Here is a 23,076-nt window from a genome sequence, read left to right as displayed (position 1 = left end):
GGCTGATAAATGTGCCTTCAGTAGGCTAATAGAGCGTCGGAATAAAGTGGGCGGCACTTACAAGGCTTTGCATAAAAGGGTTGTCCGGGATACATCTCAATCTTACCAGGGTTTCACAGTTCACAGTTCCGTGCGTCCGGCATGCCGTGTATTTGGATACGTATTATCACAACAGTGCTAAGGTTTAAGCTTTTATTCCTACCTGGATATTTTTGACTCGAGCATTGGATATGTGCACGCGGGATGGTGAAAACCCCTTTCCTCCCCGCAGAAGTAAGATAAAATAGGGTTTCGCATACATTGGATTTACTCCTCTCGTTCCATATGAAGAAGTCAAAAGTAAGTGAACACAGACTGCACATTTATAAACATGATTGCCTGGTGATTAATTATGAGTTATATGGCAAATCTACAAAGATTTTCATTTAAGCATGAGCTTGAATCAGTAGCCCAAGCTAAATGCACTAAAAACAACAATAACAACAACAAAAAACATGGAACAACACGTTATTGACCAAACCTTATTACATTTTACACCACTTACGTGTATAAATACACCACTTATACACCATTTACATGTTGAGTGACAGTAGCTAATATCAATTCTCAAACGCGTGGGTAACATATCAGGATCGCACAAATGGGAGGGCACCAACAAAACCATTGCCCGCCTATGACATTAGTTAGTTAATTTGGAAGTAATTTTCTCCTCATCTGTTTCCAGGATATAAATGTTTTGTTGAGGTATTTTATTTTGCATAACAGTGTATTCCCCGATGCTTATTCCCCGTTGTGTTCACTTAGTTTATTTGCTTAAGCGGTTTAATCAAATGAAATAGACTGAAACTTAAATGTAAGCAGTTGATTACCCCCCCCAAATCATTACAATTATTTAAAAAAAATACATTGCATATCAAGGTCAGTCTAAATCAGCTGTCGGTTACAATTAGAGTTCCATGAATTCTTTACGTTGGCTTCAAACACCACTACAGAACGAGACAGATCACCCGCTTATCGGTGATACAGGTAGGCTAAGTCAAGACATCCAGACTAATTAAAAACAGGGGTCTCTCTTATACTCTCTTGCTCCAGTAAAACATATCATTGACCCTGTCAGCATATTTGACCCAATCCTCTGATCACCTGATTTTGTGCCACATATGGGAAGAATTAATTGTGTGTTTGTATTTTATTTTTATTAACTGGGAGGAACATTATGCCACAATTCCAGTTATGTAAATTGTGTATTCATCATGGTAAAATGGTAACAATATTAAATAATGCATAATATATACAATAATAGTCATTAGATTGGTCCGCTATACACTGCCAAATGTCACAGCTTTATCAAAAGCGATGATGAACGAAATGCTTCAGCAGATGAGCAACCCCACAGAGATGACTCATTTACCCCATCCTTGTTCTTTTACTGATTCAGTGAAACCTTCAAAATATCACTGGCTTTTTCGGTATGCTGAAAGGCATACTCAAGACTATTGTCTCAGAGGTCCTCAATGCCTCAGTCATCAATGCACCAAGTCAACAATAAGACAGGGTATATCAGTTTACCCCTTTATTGCTCCTCATCCACTGCCCCTTCTTAACAGCTTGATGGAAAAGCAGTATCTCTCTGGCTTTTTCAAAAGGCCATGCCTCTGGGGACGTCTAGAGACACCGGTGCACTGAGGGGTCGCACATTGACAAGTGTTCATATACCTGCTTTATGATTCTTCCTGTGGGGAGAGCAAAGCACATTTAGAGAGATATAGTGGTCTAGTGTAGGGAGTCTACTAGGCTATAAATTAGCCTATTACTATAAAATGAGTGAGATTTATGTGAGTTTAGCTTTTTCCCGCATCTACACGCCCTTTCGGTCAGGTAGCGACCAGAGGCTAATCTAAAGCCTGGGATAGAATTAGGTGTGACATATTTTTGCACGGTCATTAAATAATTGTTGATTTAGAGGCCACAACTCTGTAAGGTTAAGCATCTAATGTCTGGGAAGTGTCACAAGCAGGCCACAAAACCTTTCACAGAGAAAGAAGGAGGGAGGGAGAAAGTGTACAGTCCAGCAGAGATGTGCACGCAAGGCAAGTGGAATGCTGTGGCCCCAGTGTCCACATGTTTAGGAATGCTAGTTGAGGGTGTGGGTTCTTTTCACTAAAATAATAAATTCAAAGAGATATACCTTTTAAAGAAATGTTTGTACACTTTGGTCAATTAAAGCTATTGTAAAGTAGACATGTAATGCTAGTGCTTCAATTCAGTGCCGTCTTTTATCTTGGTATTTTATTATCCTAAGATCTTCTATAGTGGCAGTTTATCACAATGTAGCAGTAAGGTATACTTAGCTGCTCTTGTCTCATCTTACGCTAGTGGGCAGTTATGGCTATGGCTTGTGTGTCAGCGTAAACCAGTGCTGTAGATCACAGGAAGATGATTACAACAGCAAAGAGTAGCTACATTTGTCAAACAAGACTGAATTGAAGTGCAGGACCGACAAGTGCAGTACAGACAAGAATAAACAAATGTTTATTTAGCTGACACCAAGTGTATAAGTAATTCTGAGCTCAGTCGCTTCACTTTGATTTGGTATTACTTTTTATTGCTTTCTTCACTTTGATTTGGTATGACTTTTTATTGCTTTCTCTTTCGTCTAATACTAGTAAATAAACGGAGTGTAGAAATTGGCAAAATAATCTGACCGGATTCCTGAACATACCTCTTAGACAGTAGTTCCATGAAAACTATTTCAGAGAACATTTGATAACACTATGACCTATTTTCATGATATAATACATCCATAATCCATACTTGATTTTGTGCTACTTTCTCCTATCTATTCTGTGATTTTAAACAAACAAGTTGAGGAAGGACATTTAAATAAATACCTATCAACTGAAAAACCACATACATTTAAGCAGATTTATCTGTCAGGGTATACCCTTTGATACTGCATGAGTGCATAGCACAGTGGGGAAAGAAATGTTGCAATGAGCTGGACCATGGGAGCATGTTAATTAGTCTGAAAGTTTTAAGTTACAGAAAGGCCTAGTTTACAGATGTTGAAGAACAGATAAGGAAGTCCTGCAATTATTTGTACACTCCTCTCAATTGTCAATGAAGAAGTCACAAATGAATTATTATGACTGCAAAGCTTCAGAGGTTGCTGTACTTAAGCAGTGCATCAGCACTGATGGATCGTGGTCATGTTCAGAGATTTATATTCTGCATAATGGCACAAGTAATTTGCCTTCAACTCATTTGTGATTCTTGTGAAATACTGATTAAAATTATTGAACTGAAACTTATTTTGGCCCAGCTCATAAAAATGTGGGATTGTGAACAACAAAGTAGGGTATCTAGTGAGGCGAGCAGCATACATTTCCCTCTCTGCATGACTGTAAACGCTCATTTAGGTCATTCCACACATTTGTCTGTAAATACGCATGTCTGTCAAATTTATTTGACATATGTATGACCATGAACAGACGGAAAACCTATTCTGTGAGGCATGTGGCCAATAACACGTTATAGCAGAATACATAAGATCTTGAGATCACTTGTGTACAGAATTGTATTTTCCTGCTTTAATTTAAAGGAAAATTTAACAAAAATGGAATGCAAAGGAAGGGTTTGTCCCAAGAGGATGACATATTAAGTCATATGAGGCAGAGAAAAGTTGCTGTCAGAATAAGGATTGGTTTTCATGTCATCATCTGCTCTAAGGGGGTGTCAGAAGATAGTGGCATGACACTTTGGAGAGATGGGAACTAAGTCATACAAATAATACAGATTTTGACTAGTGTACAGAAACTAAACAGCATGATATATGGGCAAATGAAGCGACAAGGGCTATTTTGTATTAGTTGCGAAAGGGTTCTCTTATTTTGGCAAACTCTGTGAAATCCTTTGTTAGGTTTCATGGGAATGTGAAGGTTTGCCATGTAAAGTATTTATTCCGTTTGCAAATAGCTGTGGAAGTGCTAACAATGGCACATATTTTTGAAGGAAACAAATGTGGTCACAGTTTTACTTATCTGGTGAGAAGTACTTCATTACCTTGTGAGTTAGTGATATTAGTTTTTAAAGTCATGCTGGTGGTTGTCATTAATCCATTTGTAAAATATGAAAAACATAATTAATAAACACATTTATATTTTCCAGAATCTGAATAATGAAATATAAAAAATGTTATTCAGTCCTAAGTTTTGCAGTGAGTTATGACATATGAAGCATTAGTTACCTAATAAGCATGCTGTGTAACCTCATTTGACTCCATCACTCCACAAACGATACTGATCCTGACAAGACCACATCCTTCAACCACCTTTTTAAATGCTTAAAACAACAAGAATCACATGCATAAGATGTTTCACAATGTAGAGCTCAGTGTACACAATCTCAAACTGATATTTGGACAATAAAACAAGTTTTATCATGACTCCAGTTTCACAACCATTTCTTCTACAAACACCACCACTAAGCACAACTACATCTTTCATCAGAGCACTTTTATATGATTTATCAATCATCTATGTTAAATAACCATCTGTATCTTGACTTAAATGACAACCAGTCTTCTTTATTACTCCTAGTAACATGACATTGAGGTTCAAGTTATTTAACACCTTACTTCATTATGTTGAAGGAGAGATGAGAAAATCTTCAAGCATTGTGGCTGTGGTCTGAAGTTAAAGAAGCCTGTCTCCACCCTGCCATTGAAGCATTCATTCATCCTGTCATCACTGTAGTCAGTAGCCATATCAGATATCCCTGAAAAGCGTAAACCATTTCATTTTTCCTCCCAAGAGGAGCTGACAAGATCTAGAAGGATTACCCACAGTTGTTTTAAGAAGAAAACGACTTAAAACGGTTTTACCTGATTTAAACACCTACACCTATAACATTCTATACCTTGCCATCAACCTGTAACGTCAAGTTTATTGTGAATGGTAAAAGCCAATGACTGAAACAACTGGAGAGCTCAAAGTACTATCTAACACTCCTTAATTCCTCTGCTGTCGGTTTGACAGCACTGTTTGCATTGACAGCAAAATGCTGAGATTGTAAAAACACACTGAACACAACTGACACCCTGGGTTTAGTACTCCAGTGAAGTATAAAGTAGTGTAGCTTTTCCTGTGTTACACGTTTTAAGTTGATTGTGTTTAGTCCAAGCTTTTGTAAGTGCACCTGAACGAGTCAGGCAGACTCAATGCTATTTGTCAATGCAAATTGGATTTATACACATTTGAAGAGGGCACCAGTCGCTCACTGCCTTGCGGTGTAATCCATCACGCTCCCATGCCTCAGGTCAGAAAGGATGCTCTTGAGCTTTTTCCTGTCATGCCTTCACCTCATCTAATTCAGAAGTGTTTTGACAAACCCTAATCTTCTCCTGTCATGAGAGTAACAACTGTATAAGTCCACTCAAAATAGTAGAGGAGTTATCATGTTTTTAGTTTTTTTTATTCCTTACAGTGAGCAATGAACAGACCCAACTTTGGTCATAGACCTTATGTCCTTTGGCTGTTTCCATGTTGCATGAATCTGGAATTAGTCTGGAATTAAGAGTCCCTTACAGTGAGCTTTATGGATCAAAGCTGTTGCTGTGCTGGCACAGAAATGATTTCTGCAAACAAATTGGGAACAAGGTATGCTTGCCAATAGAAAAAAACATGGCCGGATGGCAGGCATGTGACACTAATGTTATGCAAAGGGCCTTGTGTTTTTGTGTAATGAGATTATGTGGTGGAGAGGGTACAGGCCTGGGTATCTGGAGAGCCTGTTTATGTTAATGATGCCCTGGGTTCAAAGTGCCTGTTGAGAATCAGACATGGATAATCATCATCAGGAAGTGCGGCCCCCACAGATCTAGAGAGCTGTAATGTACCAAACAAAGAGGGACAAGAGGGCTTTTAGTACCCTGGATAGTGTACCTACCTACTTTCATGTCAGTCCACAACTTGATTTAGCCCACCCTACTGTGGCTCTGGACACAAAATATCATGACCTTAAAGCCTTGATTCTCTATGATTGTTGCTCCAGAACATAATCAATCTTTGAACTCCAGTTTATGGGCACACACAGCTAGTTGGTCAATCAAATTCACTGTAGGGAACACACCCCAATAACAATTTTGAATAATGTTACGCAACGCAACAGCACTGTAATTAATTATGTATGTGTGATGTTATTTATGTTCTGTTAAATGTTGCAAGAAGGATTTGATGAAATCCGGCTTGGTATATTGCACCCTGCTGACATTTCAGTCAAAATTAGGAGCCTCTAGTCAGTGAACATACACATATTTTCCAATGTTTTTCTGTGTGGGATTGAAATCTCCATTTTATAGACACATAGTCATTAATTTAATATACTCCCACTGCCATCTGTGGAAAGGGTTTTATATCGATTGCACCTCTTGTTCACTGTAATGTGGGTTGCAGCTAGCAACAGAATATGGAACACTAGAGAAACACCATGGATGTCAATGAGACTGTATGCAGAGATCAAAGCCTTTTATGATCTTTTTGTGCACTCAGAAATGTTTGAATGACCTTTTCAAAAGTGACTGCCAAATACCTTAGATATAAATTGAAGCCCTATGATAAGAATGTTAATAAATCTCTCTGCACTTGTAATGTTTCATAAGTCATAGGAAAACATTCATACATATGCAGCCTAGCAGTTGCGAAATAGTCAAAACAGTTATTATAATCACTCTTGATTATGCACTAGCCAACAAGTGCTGATGTGGGATCATGTACATGTTATTGATTTACCCTATCATACTTAAATGTCCCAGTGGGAACTTACACGGAAAACAAGTGGGCTGATATCTTAGACATCGAAATGTAAATGTTTTGGCAAGCAAGGACAGTGGTTCGGGGAGAATGGGTGGACATGCAGTAACCCAACATTTGTCTCTGCAGACCCAAGTTACCTTTACAGCGATGTTTAACTTCAGACAATTGTTTTGTTCCCCCTTTGACTCTTTGTCAAGGGGGCAAGTGAAGCATTACGCTTTTTAAACAAAGTCACATATTGCTGATTTGTGTACACTATTTAGTACATTATCAGGTTCTGTGAAGGATTCACGTACTGCACACTAGTGTCACTACATTTCACAAAACACTTTTTTCTAAGTGGCAAACTCCATCTTTCAATTAATAAACCGTAATGCCATGTGATCAAATAGCTGTTACCAAGTAATTACAATGTCAGAACAGGTATTAGAATGTACAGTTATGGACACTGATGTAAACGTAGGGTAAAGCGGTACCAATATGACTAACATCCTCCCTGTGGAGCAAGACTTTAACTGAGTAGTGAAACATTTCATTTTTTAATTCTTTATCTCAGCATCGTGGTTGGGGTTAGGGAGAACCCTGGAAGACAAATGTTTGATAGTTGAAGAGGATATGAACCATGCTTGACTGGCATCTGGCCAGACATGTTGTAGCCAGTAGTCTCCTGCTGCTCCTCTGATTTCAGGGGTCATGATCCTGTCTCATAAAGAGCCAGGACACACAACTCTCCACGTGGCTCCCATCACCCGTCCCTCATCTCCTGCTGTGCTGATTGCTCTGATCATTTGACCCTGTCTGTGGCCATCATAAAATGTACTATTTGTCAACAGTCATAAATTCTAAGGCTGTTTACTGTGTCATTGATAGTGTGTTATGCATACATGCATGAGTGTGTATGTTTGTTTACTCTCTGCATGAATGGGAGGATTGAGCTCAGTTTCTACAACACTAACATTGACATTAGAATTCTTTTTTTTACTTTTGAGTTGCTCCTGTAGGTTTGGTGCTCACTCTGACTGCAAGGGATTGCAATTTTCCAGGTGATGATTTAACCATAAGATACACTAGTTCCAAATGACCATGTACTGTCCACTCCTGTAACAATGTTGAAAGTGCTGCAGGGAATTACTAGGATAGCAAAGTGTGTTGTGGGCAGACCGCTCCTAAAAAGGAATTATTTTATACCAGGGGCAGTTTGCTATACAAAGTTTGTTTTTTACCTTCAGTAATCTTGAAAACCACTACTTTAGATGTTTTCAGGGTTTCCAAAAGGAGCTTACAGTATATGTTTTTATCTTTAGACTGAAATTCAATAGATATTGTTTAGTTTGAGAAAAAAAGTTGGAGTTGCTACCAAATAATAGGAAATATCTGTGAATCAGTCAACTGTCTTGTCTGGCTGTCAGTCTTGTTTGTAAAGCCCAAGTTTTTTTGGACCATCAAAAAACTAAATTAAGAGTGTTTATATATAATTCACTTGCAATTTGATGGATCCATATTTGGAATGTGTGTTGATGAGGGGTGGGGGGGTTGTAAGGGATGGGGTCATTTTGCATGATGTTGTTTCTTATCATACTGAAGTCTGATAAATTCCTGATACTCTTGAAGATAATTTTATAATGCCTGTAATCAAGAAAATCTCATATATACTTTGAGGGGGCCAAATACATGACATTTTCTCAAGAGTAATTTTTGAGGGGGGACACCAAAGGTTGAGATGTAACACATTACCTAGATTGTAATGTATATTGGGAGGGGGACATATTGTATTTTGCCTATGATTGGGGAGGTTGTTTCACCCCCATCCCCCCAGGGATTTACACCAATGCCTGTAATTACAGTGTAAAGACTGATGATAATGCGTGAATTGTGACTGAATGATAAGAGTGCCAGCATAAATTACCTTCACAATCATCAGTGGTGGTGATACAATATCAGTAAAACATTGTGTGTAGGAAAATATCCTATTCTCAATCAGCATAAATCTTAATCCAGACCATAACGCTTTGTACTTTTAATATAACCAAGACCAGATGTCAGAGTACTGCTACTTCGTTACATTGTTAGGCCTTCTGCCCTACTTTATTACAGTATTTACAGAAGTTTATGTTAACTGACACTGACAAATCAAATGCTTCTGAAAATACACCAGAGAATTATAAACCATGGCTGTCCTTTGGAGAATTTGTATTTGTCTCACATGGAGTATGTTGGGACTGAACCCTCAAGTGACCTGTTTGAACTTTCCCCCAATTAGAGCCAAGTTTGATTTTAAGGCTAGAACATGAAGTCGTGCCAAGTTTGTGTACAGTGGAGGAACAGGGCAGCAAATTAAATGGGTTTTTAAAAAGGTCTCACCAGGAGCCAAATGTATCAAACTCTGTGTAAATGTATCCTTAAAAATGCGGAAAAAACTAGTTGTGGGTGCTGAGGTGCGCTGATAGACCTATTATAAAGTAGAACAAGTTTTGTAATGATGGCGACCTGTTGGAAGTGCTTTGGGGCGCATTGAGGATAAAAGAATACAAGAGACGGTCTGCGTCATGTTGAAAATCTGGCTCATCTTGTCCTGTGCAGTAGTGGCTCGCTGTCCTCCAGGCTTCATGACAGGTCTCTGCCGTCTTAACAGTAAGCTAAAAGTAGGGTGCTAGTCTTTCCATTCCGGATTTGTTTTAAACTCAGCAAAATTCAGCAAGAAATCTTTAAAAAAGCTAGTATTTTGAGCCAGGAAAAAAATGTACAGGAGAAGATAGTTTGGGATATTTCGACTGATGTTAATAGAATAAAACCACCAGAAAAAAATGGGTGCCAATACGGAAATGCAATACCTCCCAGATCCATTTGTTTCAATCTGAGGAGATGGGGGTGGGGGCTTGGGTGCAACTTCGAGATGGTTCAGCAATGTTGTTGAGAAGCACTTTTTGTCATATTTGTCGAAATAAACTTCACACCTTGATAGCAACCTATACATCTAAAGGTTTGACGGTAATATGAAATCAATCCGACATCTGTGGGTGTCGCAGGACTGTAATAAACAGACAAAACATTGAGTCAATCAATAAATTCCTGTTGTCTCCCGGCAGTTCTGTAGTCAGGAAGCGCGTTCATGTGTTTTGTGGGAATGGCTTTGAAGGGAGGTGGTGGGATATTATGGCTTGAATAGTTTGGAATAGAAGCTAAAATAGCTAGCTTCGCAAAACTTGCCTACACCAGCTTTAAAATGGACGGCAAAAATTGTAAGACATTGGGCCAGTCTACTGCCACTGGTAGTCTCTCTTACGCGTGTATTTGTGTTACTCTACCATTCAAGACAAAATTATCATTCAGTGGAATGGTGGGAAAATGGGTCATATAGCACCTTTACTGCACTGTTTTAAAGCCTATTTATTCAAAGCAGACACTTGCAAGTGCAAAGTACACAGAAGGGTACATTTCGCCTATACCTAGAGAAGTAATGTGCATTTAAATGCAACATATTGTGCCCTTAGATCAGATCAATAATCCAGACTAGCGTTTTGGGGCCCGGTCTCTGTGCTGCGAAGCCCCACTATTCGCAGATCCCCTGGCAGCCCATTCCGCCTCCATACACTTTCTGTGAGATGCAAGCAAATCTCTCTGGTTTAATTGTCACATGCTACTGTCTAGCTAATTTAGATTAAGTAACATCATGTGTGCAACACAAACATTTTGAGTTGATTGACAAACACCAGTCAACACACCCCCGAGCCAGCAATTTGTGACAGTGACATAATATTATCCTGTGTCGTCGCATATACTTGGGGTTCCGGCCAGGGGTGATTCTAGCATCAGACCTTTAGGGGGGCTCAGCCCCCAATGAGAATGTGACTTGTGTTCTTAATCTGCACCATGAAATTAATTACCTACTTCTTCTTCTTTGGTTTTACTGGCAGACTACCAACGTTAAAGGTGCATAGCAACACTGGATATTAAAGATCCTGTAATGTGGAATTGAAAATGAGTTTTAAGTTCATTACACCACAGAAGAATGTGTAGTTTACTACCCATCCAAATTCGAATGAAAAAAAACACAAACAAGTATGTTAAATTAGGCTTTCAAATTGTGAGAAAAACAGCAGTCTTCTCCGCTTGAGACTGGCGGGGCGTGTCCCTGAAGGAGCTGAAGCTCCGCCCCCTCGAATGTACTGAATTTAGCAACAACAGCAATACTAGCTAAATCAATTGCAGATATCAGAACAGCCATACCTGCAGTCTCTGAGTGTTTTGTGTGTTAACTTGAGCACCCCTAAAAATAGTCCAAAATCGCCACTGGTTCCGGCTGTATGGCGAGTTCCCATCAATAGCAATTAAATCCGGGGTTGTGGGAGCCCAGGGGCAGCAAGGCACGAAGCGTCTGAATTGAGCGCTGAGGCACGTAAATGTTTTTGAATTTTTGAAATGTTAACCTTTATAGTGAGCTGGGGTGCGTTAACCAATCTACAGACCCATAGATACACGTTAAGTGGATGGACGACATCAAATTATTTCTCAAAGTTGAAAAGCACAGGGATTTTTACAAGGACAACGTAGAGAGGAATCAATGCTGGGATGCTGTTGGAATAACACGTTTCCTAATTATAGCCTATGCCATGTTTATGTACCATGTCAGCGTACATGTGAAAAGGGAGAGTAGCCTACCTGAAAGGCTTGGTGAACAGCGCGGAGAAATGCGCGTCTGGTGTGAACATCCTTGAGCCAGTCGTAGCCGATCGTGACGCTTCCGGACGCTTCCGGGCGCTTCGCACCCGGGGTGTCCCAGGCGTACAGTGCGTGTCCACTGCAGCGACGCGAATCGCTTGCCATCGCTCGCCTTCCCACAGTTCACCACGCTCAAGGGCGTTTCAAACAGATGAATGTAGAATGTAGTTCTCTAAAATCACTGTTGTAGTTCTCATGGCCAAGTGTGCATGACTTGGGGTTACGTAGTTGCAACATCGATCAAAATACAACTTGTATACAAAATACAAAACTGCTTAATAGACATACACGTTGACATGTGTAAATAACGTTTTTACTATATTCCTCAGTCTCTGCTAATCTGTCGATACGATAGTGAGTTCCAGCCGGGCTAGCTAGCTAGCTAGTTACTACAGAACGAAGTTACGTAATGTCACTAGACTGAATTAGAAAGTACAAGCACCAACAACTTCGGAAACCTTGCGCCATGCATCGTTTTTTTATTATTAACATCTCTGTACAAATACAGCTATGTATTGTACAGGACTGGGTAAGCAGCCACACAAACGATTAGTTTCTCCTCCATCTTGAAACCTAGAAAGCTAGAAATGTTTACTATGGTTGCTACGTTACGAGAAACAAGAAAACACTCCGATTGGCCATCGCTAGCGAAAATCGCTCCTCATTTGCATAAAGTTGAGAAAATCTCAACCCTGTCGCGTCGCGTCGCTACCCACAATGCACCACGCAAGCGATTCGCCTGGCTCCATTGAAAATGAATGGAAAACATCGCGTCGCTCGCATCGCGTCGCTGCAGTGGACAAGCAATAGCAATTATTAGCAATTCCCACTTTTTCATGTGCTTCTTATGAAACAGACAATGCAAACCATTACGGTGATAGCTAAAGTACGTAAATATATAGCTGCACGTCCGATTAGAATCATACTTTTTCAACACCCACGTAGATAGTCATCACCCAAGGAATTTGCAGAAAGTCAAAGTGCCCAGCTGCTGCATGTGAATGCTCTGGTAGTCACTGTTCCAACGCACAAAGTTGCCTATGGCGTCAGTATTACGGCCATAATATATTTCACACCAAGTACGCAGGATGGATGCAGCACGTATCCTGACAAAGTATGCAGTGTATGTAAGCAATGACTTCTGCCCAAAAGGCATCAAAATAGGATGGATAGAGACCGCATCACAAGGTCAGCAGTGACCTGAGAGGCAGTTCTTTCTACTCCTTCTACTTTAAAACAAGAAGGAGAAGCATCCAGGTTGGATGGTTGATCGGGATACCTCCAAAAATGCGCTCAATTTCAATTAATTGGTTGTAGACTATTAGGCACAATTCCTTAGAGGCCCAAATTAACACAACAATTCTTTCACACTCAAATTTATAGATATATAAATTAAGCTATTATAAGCTATAAATATGTTATCATTAATTTCTTCATCAATACATTGACAAATAACCATTGTAGACCAAGTAAAGGTACTAAGTATGAATGCAATCTCAGTACCTTTCAGCCACAGTGTCACCATAACACTGAAAAGCTACTGAAATTCTCAACTAACAGTTTTGTATTTACCATTGCTTGCTCAAAGATTTGCATAGCCAAAATGTTATATGTATATCTCCGATATTTTAGACCTTTGTTATTTTTCTTGGGTCAACTTTCTTCTCGAATGTAAACATTTCATAAATATTTTTGTTGTCACTTTTATTTCCAAAGATTGAGAGCTGCATAGAGAAAGCAAACACTAGGTTGTAGTCAAATCTTGTACGTCACCTCCCCCCACCACCTCTCCATTTACATCCATCCCATATATTCCTCTTATTTAAGAGGAATTTAATTACACTTCATCAACCCTAAACTTTAGTTGCATTCCCCTTAGCCTCTCTTCCATTGTTGGCTATTTGTTTCCCAGCTGCAGTATGATGATAAAGATGGCAGATTAAAAAGGAATATTACAAATCAGTTGAACTCCTTGACATAAACTAAAACAAAAACAGTCCATCAACGCTCAGAAGACATAGCTCAGCTCTCGTCTTGCATACTCCAATCTGTGAACTTTTACCAAAAATCCCCTCCAGGTTTCTAACTCAAAAGAACACTCTCCAACCTAATCTGCTATGTTTTTTGTTTGGATCAGTGCCTAATCTCAGGCAAAAGGAACGGTGTCTGTTGCTTACAACATGCTCAAACCAGCAGAATCATGATGGTTGGGAAATGGAGTGACAAAAGCCTAAGAAGAATGGTGTGGTTCGAGCAGGCATTAGCTCAAGCCTCATAAAAAATAAATGTTTTTAAACATGGGCTGTTATTAAATGACTGTGAACAAGAGCTTGACCAGAGGCTGCAACTTTGTACTGGGCCATAACAAAATAAATGCCAAGGTATTTTCAATAGGAGTAGAGATTGCTTTACTTGTGAGAACACCATCTCCAAAAAGACGGTCCAGATTTAGGTCCAGATTGTTGTTTTTTAGCTTGATATATTGTCGTAGATTGTGTGATTGCTTACCACTTTGTGTTTGTGTTTTTCAGATTTGGATACACGTCTGTGTCCATTTATTGCTCTGCATCACGCTTGGAGTTTACTCAAGTGAATTTGTAAACCCTGTGACAGATGACATCACCAAACTTTCACAATTAGTAAGGCATTTCCACTTATTTAACAAAACTGTGTTGATAAAGGATTTCAAGCTATAGTGCTGTCTTCATTGGTTCTTTGTTGTTGAGCAATTGTTTGTAGAAAGGAATGCAATTCTCGGGTACTTTCTTGGGTCAAAAGGATGTAAAACCCTAAGGCTTAAGAATCAAGTCTGGTACATTCATTACAAAATTACAGACTGAAGTCGATCAAGAAAACATGGAACACGTTTGATGGGAATTCATCACAACACAGATACATAATGACACTAGAATGGATTGCATATATTTCATAGACTTTATGAAATGGCTGCCATTGTCAGGACAACATAGACTGGAAACCATAGGGATAAATTAGGTGTCTTGTGAAGCCAGATGTCTTCAGTCACACACTGCATTTTGTTTCTGTTTCGACTATTGACTTGTTTTCAGATATCAAGCCCTGTCAAAAAACATTGTCTTTGTATCTGATCCAAATTCACAAAAGTTTAAAATGTAAGTTGTGCTGTAGTTTTACATCATTTTTGGTTCATATGTTTGTAATTGTTGCATAATATTCACAAGTTTTACTCTCAGTTTATACCTTGTGTGTGAATGTAATTTGTAAAGTGCAGTTGTGGGGTTGAAATGAGGCACAGGTGCTTGTTTTTTTTGTCAATTCCAAAATGAGTACACTAGTTTGGAATTAGGTTTAAGATGAACACAGTTTAGTCCCGTTCTATACTTGTGCATTACAGTGCCATCTACCAATATAGGTTAGATCTCGACTGTGCTCATATTCTGAGAACTAAAGTAACAGGGAGATATACACAACCATTAGTCAAACCAGTAGTGCTTTACCACTATCTAGTGATTTTTCATACAAGTACTTGGATGATAGTCCAGATCTTTCATTTGCCAGCTAAGCTTGGTGTGCAGTGGCCTCTTAAATATATTATATTGCTGGACCACCTGTTTGAATACTTGAGTTCTGGGTAATTTTCATGGTACAAGATTTGTGAAGGCTTTTAGTAGACTGACAAGCTTTTGCTCATCAAACTTGGACATAACGGGCCAGACCTGTTTTCAAGCCTTGTACTACAAATGTGGACCCAATATTTTTTGTAATGTGTTGTTTACAGCCTAGTATTGACGCCCTAATTAAGAAAAGGTCATCCTATAATGTTATAAGGTATTATAGCATTTTAAGACATCATTTGATACTACAGTATAATTCAGGATGTGTTCTCAGCCCTCACAAAATGCATTACCTACTTGAAGGACTCATTAAACCTGAGATCTATGGTGTAATATGTGCATATTTTTTACTAGTATTTTCCCTCTTTATTGGTACATTTATGAGATGATTATTTTTTATTTGCTATTTGTTTATTCATTTCATTAAAGCTTACAAAGATTTACAACTGTGCTAGGTTCCATCTGGTTCTGATAATGGATCAAGACATCCTATGCAAGCATAAATGGAATTCTGTAGTAACATTCAGTTGTCCTTTTGTATGAAAAAAAGGTTAATGTGGTTGCTTTGGATTGCTACTGTATATCCACTAATAATTATTTCACTGTGCTTCATTTTCTGTATTTTCCCCTTTTAACAGAAACAAAATATTCCTAAAGATTACAAGATTCCTGTGCATTACATTCCAAAAGAAGAAGTAAGAAAAGTTTTCTTTTTGTAAGCTTCACAAAACATTTTTGAAAGTAATATAATATTATTTTTCAGATTTTTTGTTGAGTCACTAACATATGCATATCTAATTTCCTTCTTTCTTTCTTTTAGAGTGGAATGTGTTGGGTGAAGCTAAATATCTTCTACTTGGAGGAAAGTTTAATAGAATTGTCACTTAAGTTTGGAAATATATCATCTAACAAATATGATATTAGCATCTTCATCCAAATGCTGCAAGACATTCGGTTTAAGATGAGGCCTTTGGTAAGTTGTTGCATAAATCTGTTGGCTCTTCAAACTCATTGTAATTTAATACATTTAGTACATTCCGGTAACAAGTTCTAACAATCACAATAAACATGATCTATACAGTAGCCAGATCAATGCCCAAGAAAATGCTTGCAACACCTCGAAAGTCTACCCAGCTTCAATTTTTCCACCCGCAATGTTCTTGTCTTTACAGGAGGCTTTGATGTTAGATTTTGAGTGCCACTACAGAAAGGAAAGATGGCAGACAGGGCGTTACTTTGAATTGGTGGAAGATTTCCTCAAAACAGCAAGTCAAGAAGAATCAAGGAGAGATTTGACAGACTGCGAGCCACCTTCCTGTCCCACAATAACAACGACCACAACAACAACAACAACAAAATACTCAACAGGTCAATATCTGATCAGCTTGAGAAACAAGGCTGCTAATAAATTATTCAAGTTTACTCTGTACACCTTATTATGATTCACACTACTCTAAGATTGTTGTCACTGTTGACACTGCAGACTCATTTAGTGGTCTACTATTTACATTTAGCAGACGCTCTTATCCAGAGCGACTTACAGTAAGTACATGGACATTCTCCCCAAGGCAAGTAGGGTGAAGTGCCTTGCCCAAGGACACAACGTCATTTGGCACGGCCGGGAATCGAACCAACAACCTTCTGATTAATAGCCCGACTCCCTAACTGCTCAGCCCTCTGACCCCTGTTACTATTTCCTGTTATCATACCCATATGGCTACAGTCTGCAATAAACATGTACTTATCTTGTTTTTCCTAGGCTTGATTGGATCTCGAAAGTTATTTCTTTCATGACCAGATAATTTGCAGGCTATATCTCTTGTGGTGTTTAAGGTTGTCTTTTTGGTTTTACACAGCAAATGCCTTTCTTTCAAGAACTTTAGGAGAAAAGAAAATGTACCAGGTGATTGGTAGGTCCATTGTGGTGTTCCTTGTTGCTAGGTCACAGGACCAAGGGAAGTTGTCCCCAGGTGGACTAGATGAAAAGAAGAAAAGGACTGAAACCCCACTTGTGTTCGTGTTGATTACAGAGCAATCTTCAGATCTTCCCAAGCGCTTGGTCTTTCATTTCTAGAGAGGATAGTTTAGATCTTTTGTCTGAGGAAAAGAAAAGGTGTCAGCAAAGAGACTTTTTAGTGTCCGACAATGACGTTTTTTATAATGAGTATTAACACTGTACCTTCCTTTTTTCCTCCCGTTTGTCTTCAGTCAAGATCGCAGACTGTGATGACTCAACACCAAACTGTAAATCATGTAAGTTCGTTTTCTAATGTAGGTTACTACGTAAATCCTGTAAATGAAGTTGTCTTAATAAGTAAGATGAACGATCCTTGTGGATATGACTTATCAGAAAGACACTATTGGAGCTAAAGTTAGATGCATTTGCCCATTTAGTTTAAAAGTAGGCCAACAGGATTTTCCTGATAAAACCTACTAGTGACAGTTGACTTCACTTGAGACAGTTGAGCTCACTTGACACACAGTAATATATACAGTTTGTTATAAAGAGTGATAGAATATGGTGTAATTTATTTATTGTGATCAAGTCAGCCTTGGGTAATTCTTTAAAAATAAATGTGTGAAAAGCACAAATTCTGTGAGGATCTGTTTCCTCTTGAAGTCAAGACAATTCCTTTGTAAAGTAGTCAGATCTCAGATGTTTCTAATAATAAAATGTATAGTGAAAGAGGTTCATAGTGCTTTCCTGCCAAGGTGTCCATCCAAGAGTTACGTCTTTTAAATCAATTTCATTGGAAACCCAGAAGTAACCCAGAAATAACCTAACATTAATTCACCTTGGAATCCTCATAGGGAATGAGCCACTGAGGTTCTTGCCTGAAGGTGTGGAACAAAGTCTACTGTCGCTACTACTGCTCATTCCAATCGCTGCCATTGTGTTTCTTTTAGTGTGGAAGGTGAGGCAATCTGTGAAGGACTGTTGGCAACTTACAGTTATTGAGAAATTGTATTGTATGTCTACAATTCTTTGCTTGTAGATTTACCATTTGTAGCATTGGTACCATTTGTACCATTGAGTCTTACTCTATTCTAAGTGTTCTTAATACACACTTTTCTGGATGTCTGCAGTATGATAGTTACTTAAAATCTTAATGTTGGTGCTTCTTTGATTTTAACTAATTGTCATTTCGTGTGGGGGAGTTTCAGGTCAAAGCTAGGAGGAATGATGATTCACCAGGTCAGAACTCCGGAGAAGGAGTCTTATTCACAGGGACGGAAGGGAACTCCCACCAACTAACCGATGAAAGCTCTGAAAGGTAGGGTTTATAAATCTGGCCACCTTTCCTCTTCATTTCAGTTTAAGAATAGAATTTAAACAAGATCCCTAAACAGTACTAGACAAAGCTCAAAATATATTTTAAATAAACGAAGATAGGTAATTAGGAATATGAATGAACAACTATCGTATATATGTATTTTCATAATAATGTGGTGTTTCATGCACTTTAAAGTTTAAGTGTATTTTTCCTTTAATGCATTACAGAAACAGATTGACCGTCATTGAGACCGTGTAACTGTTAAACTTTGTTGGAAATTGGTGAGTTTCCCATTTTGTTTTTGAGTTAACCACTGCACAATATGGACATGTTTAACTCGAATTACAAAATTGTCCCCTTCCCCCCGCTCTAGGTGTCAAAAGGAATTCTATTGAAGAGCAAGAAAACAACACAACCATAAAACTGACAACTTAATTTAATCTATCTGATGAACGGCCTATGTTACGCGTCCTGTCTAGAAACCTGTCTTTACCTTCCTAAACTAGTGGATGACATTGCTTAGACCTGCAAGGAAATATGTACAGTTACTGCACATCACTCCACCTTGGTTCTGGATAAGCTTTTCTTTCTTACCATCAACTTGACTTCAACCACTGCCAGATTTCATGGATGTGAAGCGAAATGAGGATTCTGGTCCACCTAATGAAAACATCTTGAGACTGGCACTGTCACAAGGACTTCAACATCTGCTGCATTGACACAACTCTGCAGGAAGATTGATCCAAAAGGTTTCGTGGTCATGCTATGTGGTCATGTGGATCTGGCACCGGGTTCTCAAGAACAGAGTGGAAAACTGACATTTCTTTCAATTTAAGGACTAAAGTGTAAATGCCTACCTCTAGTCACCCTTACTTTGACCATTTTCAGTGACTTAATCTACCACTTCAATCTTGGTTTCTACTGGACTACAAGAAAAGAAACATTTTTGAACTCCTCAAACTGAATCCTCTATTTTATTATGGGCGCTGTGCTGACGAGGTTGTATGATTAATTTATTTATTTACTCTGAATGCTAACAGCATCGTTTTGCTGCTGTTGATTACACACCTGACAAAAATCCATATGATGTAACACACTATAGTACATGGACAGGAAAAGGACCATAAGGGTGCATCTCAAGGACAAATAAGACACCCGTTAGGATTTACTTTTTGTTGCAATTGTACATACTGTAAGCATGTACAAATTGTGTTCTCATCCAAGACAACCATAGTGTGCTTGTATCACATTTGACAGTTTCACTTGCAAGTGACATACAGTACATGTTCACGTTTGATTATTTGATCATTGATGGCATTTGAGTGGATAATGTGCATGGAGATAAACAACAGTGTATACAGCATGTACTGCTTTGACTAACAAACCTTAGGCAATAACAGTTATCCATGTTGATAAGACTGGAAGATCAGAGTTTTGATATCCAGGCTTATTTCTATAAAAATCTGATAATCTGAAAACTCTGGGTTAATTGTCTGATGCGCAAACAGATATTTCCCAAGTGATCCACTACATCATAATTCTAGATACTGACCAGTTGTATCAGCAAATTTCACTCATCTGCTTAGAGGTACTTCTGTACTGCTTATTCATCTATGAGGTATATTTTGTATGTTGCATGTACACAGCTACAATACAATACAAATAAATATTTTATATAATAGTAAAAATGAATTAGAGTACGACACATAGATGGTTGTTAAATAAATTTCCCTGCATGTATTAAACTGTTTTCAATTTTTTTTTATACATTATTGGTTAAAGCGTCCCCCTAACCAACCGAAATGTCTTAACATTTGATATTGTCAAATATTAATAATTTTCCTACAGCACAACAATCTGTACATATTTATAAACAAATGATGATGTAGATTATGGTTAACATTGTTATTACTTATTTCACAAATAAAAAATCGAAAATTCCACTCTATAAAGTCTTACACCACACATACCCTAACCTAGAATATAGAATTGTTTTGATTATCAGCCATAACCAAAAATGATATCTGTTATGACAGAGTGACACTTTGATTTTTGCAATTTCCTTTTCACAGTTTACTGTGGAGGTGATCATTTGAAGTTGTACCATTTGTACCCATTCACTGATAAAAATAGAAGATATTGCAGCATTTGACACCATTTAGTCACTATTTGAGATAAAATGAATAATACCCAACCCATGATGGGACAGTCTTTACTGAGCCTCCTTTTTTTGTTCAACTTGACCATCTATTTGCTATAGTTGTAATTTGCGTTTTCTCTCTTACATGTACCTTTTGGTGTTCTTACCAGCTTGCCAGATCTTGGTTTTGTGCCTTGTTCAGAATTATGTTGTTAATTCCACTATGAACAGGTGAAACAATGATTATGCTGTTTGAACTTGAGCATGAGGGTCATTGGACCTGCTTGTAGTGAATTATTAACCATCACCAAACAAATAAGACAATCAGACTTGATCATGACCCCGTCTTTCAAAAATCAATTACTTCTGTTCAATCTGTAGTTGTTTAGTTTAGACCTGTATTTGTTTAAGTTTATTGTAAAATTCTGTCAGAATATTGATTACTCTCAGCATCTATCATCTACTATAAACCGTAAAATTCCATGTGACTTTTATGGTCTTGTGTGTTAACCCTCCACCTTTACTGAATAACAGTACAGTACAGTAAATGAGCCCAACATTATGTATGCAGGATCATAAGTATTTTAAAACAATAATAATATTTCTATTACATGAAAATTCACTTAATCCTCCAAACTGTTTACCCTACTAATTTAAAGCAATGCTATTCAAAAGAAGTCGCTCCAAACTGAAATTACACCTTAAGTTGCATTGAGTTCCCTGTCTGCATGCAATGTTTTAACCATTGTCATTCTTAGGAAACCGTTCCATTGGTAAACCTCTGTCTGATTAAGCGTATATGGGCCTTTTTTATTAGAAGTTATATTTATCTTGCAAAATGGAGTCTATGTTAATAATACCACATTGGTGTTCATATACGTTAGTTCTGAGCAAATGTGAGAAGTCTGTTTCAGCGTGAATAGCGGAAGATGCTTGGTATGGTTGAGTGTTGTTTTGTTCTGTTAAAGCTGAAAGAAAGAAACCTTCCTTCAAATAAATCACTTTATACTGTATGTGCTGTGGAGCAAAATTAATGCAAATGAAAGTTTAGATGTCATCAAGCTTTTGGTAAAATAGGCCATAGGTGTTTAAACATTTTGTGCTCAAGAACCAAATGTTTAGCTAGACATCATCATCATCGTGTACAAAACATCAAGAATGACCACAATAAACTGACTATAAGGTAATGTCAGCTAGCTAACTTCAGCAGTGTTGCATTTTCTAAAATGTTTGAATGAATACCACAAGCTGGAACAGGTTTTAAACTGTGAAGACAAATATGATGGCATCCTTCCTGTCTTTGTAAGAGCCCAGGAACACACAGCCAGATGCGTGTAATTTATTCTGTGACTAAGCTGTTGTGCTCAGAAAGCAATTTCCATAAAGTACTGTTACCATATAAGTTCTTGTATGTGTTGTTGGGCTTTTTGACAGTGAAATGAACTGAACGGTGCTTTGGAGCTCTAGATGTTATGTGTCCCATGCATTTACAAGGGAAACCCAAAGGCTTTTGGCAGGAAATTAATCTGGGTGCCAAAAAGAACACATATATATGACACAGTTGAAAGCTGGGCGACACTCTACTGTATTCTGTATTTTTGTATACATGTAAACAAACATATATATGAGATATTAATAAAGTACACTTATCCAACTGTTGGTTAAAGATTTTATCTTTTGGACCACTAAATCATACAGTGTAGTGTACGATAAAATCAAATCATCACTTTTCTGCCTCATAATATAATTGATATCATTAGTGAATTGCTAAACAAAATTTGTAAAACCTTTACAATTACAATTTTTTTCACAAATATGTCTGCATGCCTCGCAATGTAAAACCCACTTTTGGCTTTTAATAATTACCCTGTATACATCATATCACGATTATCATAGTTCAACACATCTATGTGGAAAAGCACCTATCCAACTGCAGTAACTCTTTTCATCCAGGTGGATCAATATAATACATAATTGATTTTCTATAGTTGTTCCCATAGCTGGGGACAAGGGAAATCTAGAGGAAATCTCAAATGAGCCCAATCTTGTGATGTATCATTGTATTAGAGCTCTATTTGATCATGGACTCAAATCTCTGTGTGGATGGAAACCGGCTTCACCCGCTGTGCATGCCGGGGTTAAATGTAGGCTACGACCGCAGCAAAGTCCTTGGAGGATACGAAGAGGCTAAATTCAAGATATGACCGGAGCTCCCAGACAACTACCATAACCCCACCTCACAGCCAGGATTGGGAGCTTTCCCACCCTTCAGTGGATCGGCCCCAGCTGCACAAACCACTGAAGGAGGAGCAGCTGCCAGCTTTCTTCTGGTTTCAAAGACAAGCTGAACTTGGGGCATGTCGCTGGGTCCTTGTCCAGTATACATTATGTGTTTGAGTGTTTAATGGATAGTTCCCTTGTTTCGTTTATGGAAAAGTTTCAATGATATTTAATACAATTGCCTGAATGTGTTTCAAAAGTTTATTTGAGGTAACGCTTGGAAGGAATGGATTTATTTGTCTTTAGTTACAGTGGGA

General features: G+C 38.2%; 1 protein-coding gene across 1 annotated transcript; it reads left to right on the top strand.

Annotated features, from left to right (window-relative positions):
- The first annotated feature begins 100 nt into the window (after positions 1–100).
- kitlga (kit ligand a) lies at positions 101–22,193 on the top strand. Its single transcript, XM_062461355.1, has 10 exons — positions 101–339; positions 14,063–14,170; positions 15,763–15,819; positions 15,945–16,097; positions 16,297–16,492; positions 17,333–17,377; positions 17,936–18,039; positions 18,290–18,399; positions 18,627–18,680; positions 18,773–22,193. Exons 1-9 carry the CDS (start codon positions 325–327, stop codon positions 18,655–18,657), a joined length of 819 nt encoding a protein of 272 aa, XP_062317339.1. The 5' UTR covers positions 101–324; the 3' UTR covers positions 18,658–18,680; positions 18,773–22,193.
- The last annotated feature ends 883 nt before the right edge of the window (positions 22,194–23,076 follow it).

Source organism: Osmerus eperlanus, chromosome 5, assembly GCF_963692335.1.
Source record: "Osmerus eperlanus chromosome 5, fOsmEpe2.1, whole genome shotgun sequence".
Taxonomy (NCBI): domain Eukaryota; kingdom Metazoa; phylum Chordata; class Actinopteri; order Osmeriformes; family Osmeridae; genus Osmerus; species Osmerus eperlanus.
The sequence above is the reverse complement of the archived record's forward strand: the minus strand, read 5'-3'. Positions and strand labels throughout refer to the sequence as shown.

Excerpts from the sequence above, each read along its gene's own strand:
- kitlga (XM_062461355.1), top strand. Across the intron at positions 14,171-15,762 it reads TCACCAAACTTTCACAATTA|AAACAAAATATTCCTAAAGA; the intron begins GTAAGGCATTTC and ends CCCTTTTAACAG. Across the intron at positions 16,098-16,296 it reads GGTTTAAGATGAGGCCTTTG|GAGGCTTTGATGTTAGATTT; the intron begins GTAAGTTGTTGC and ends TTGTCTTTACAG.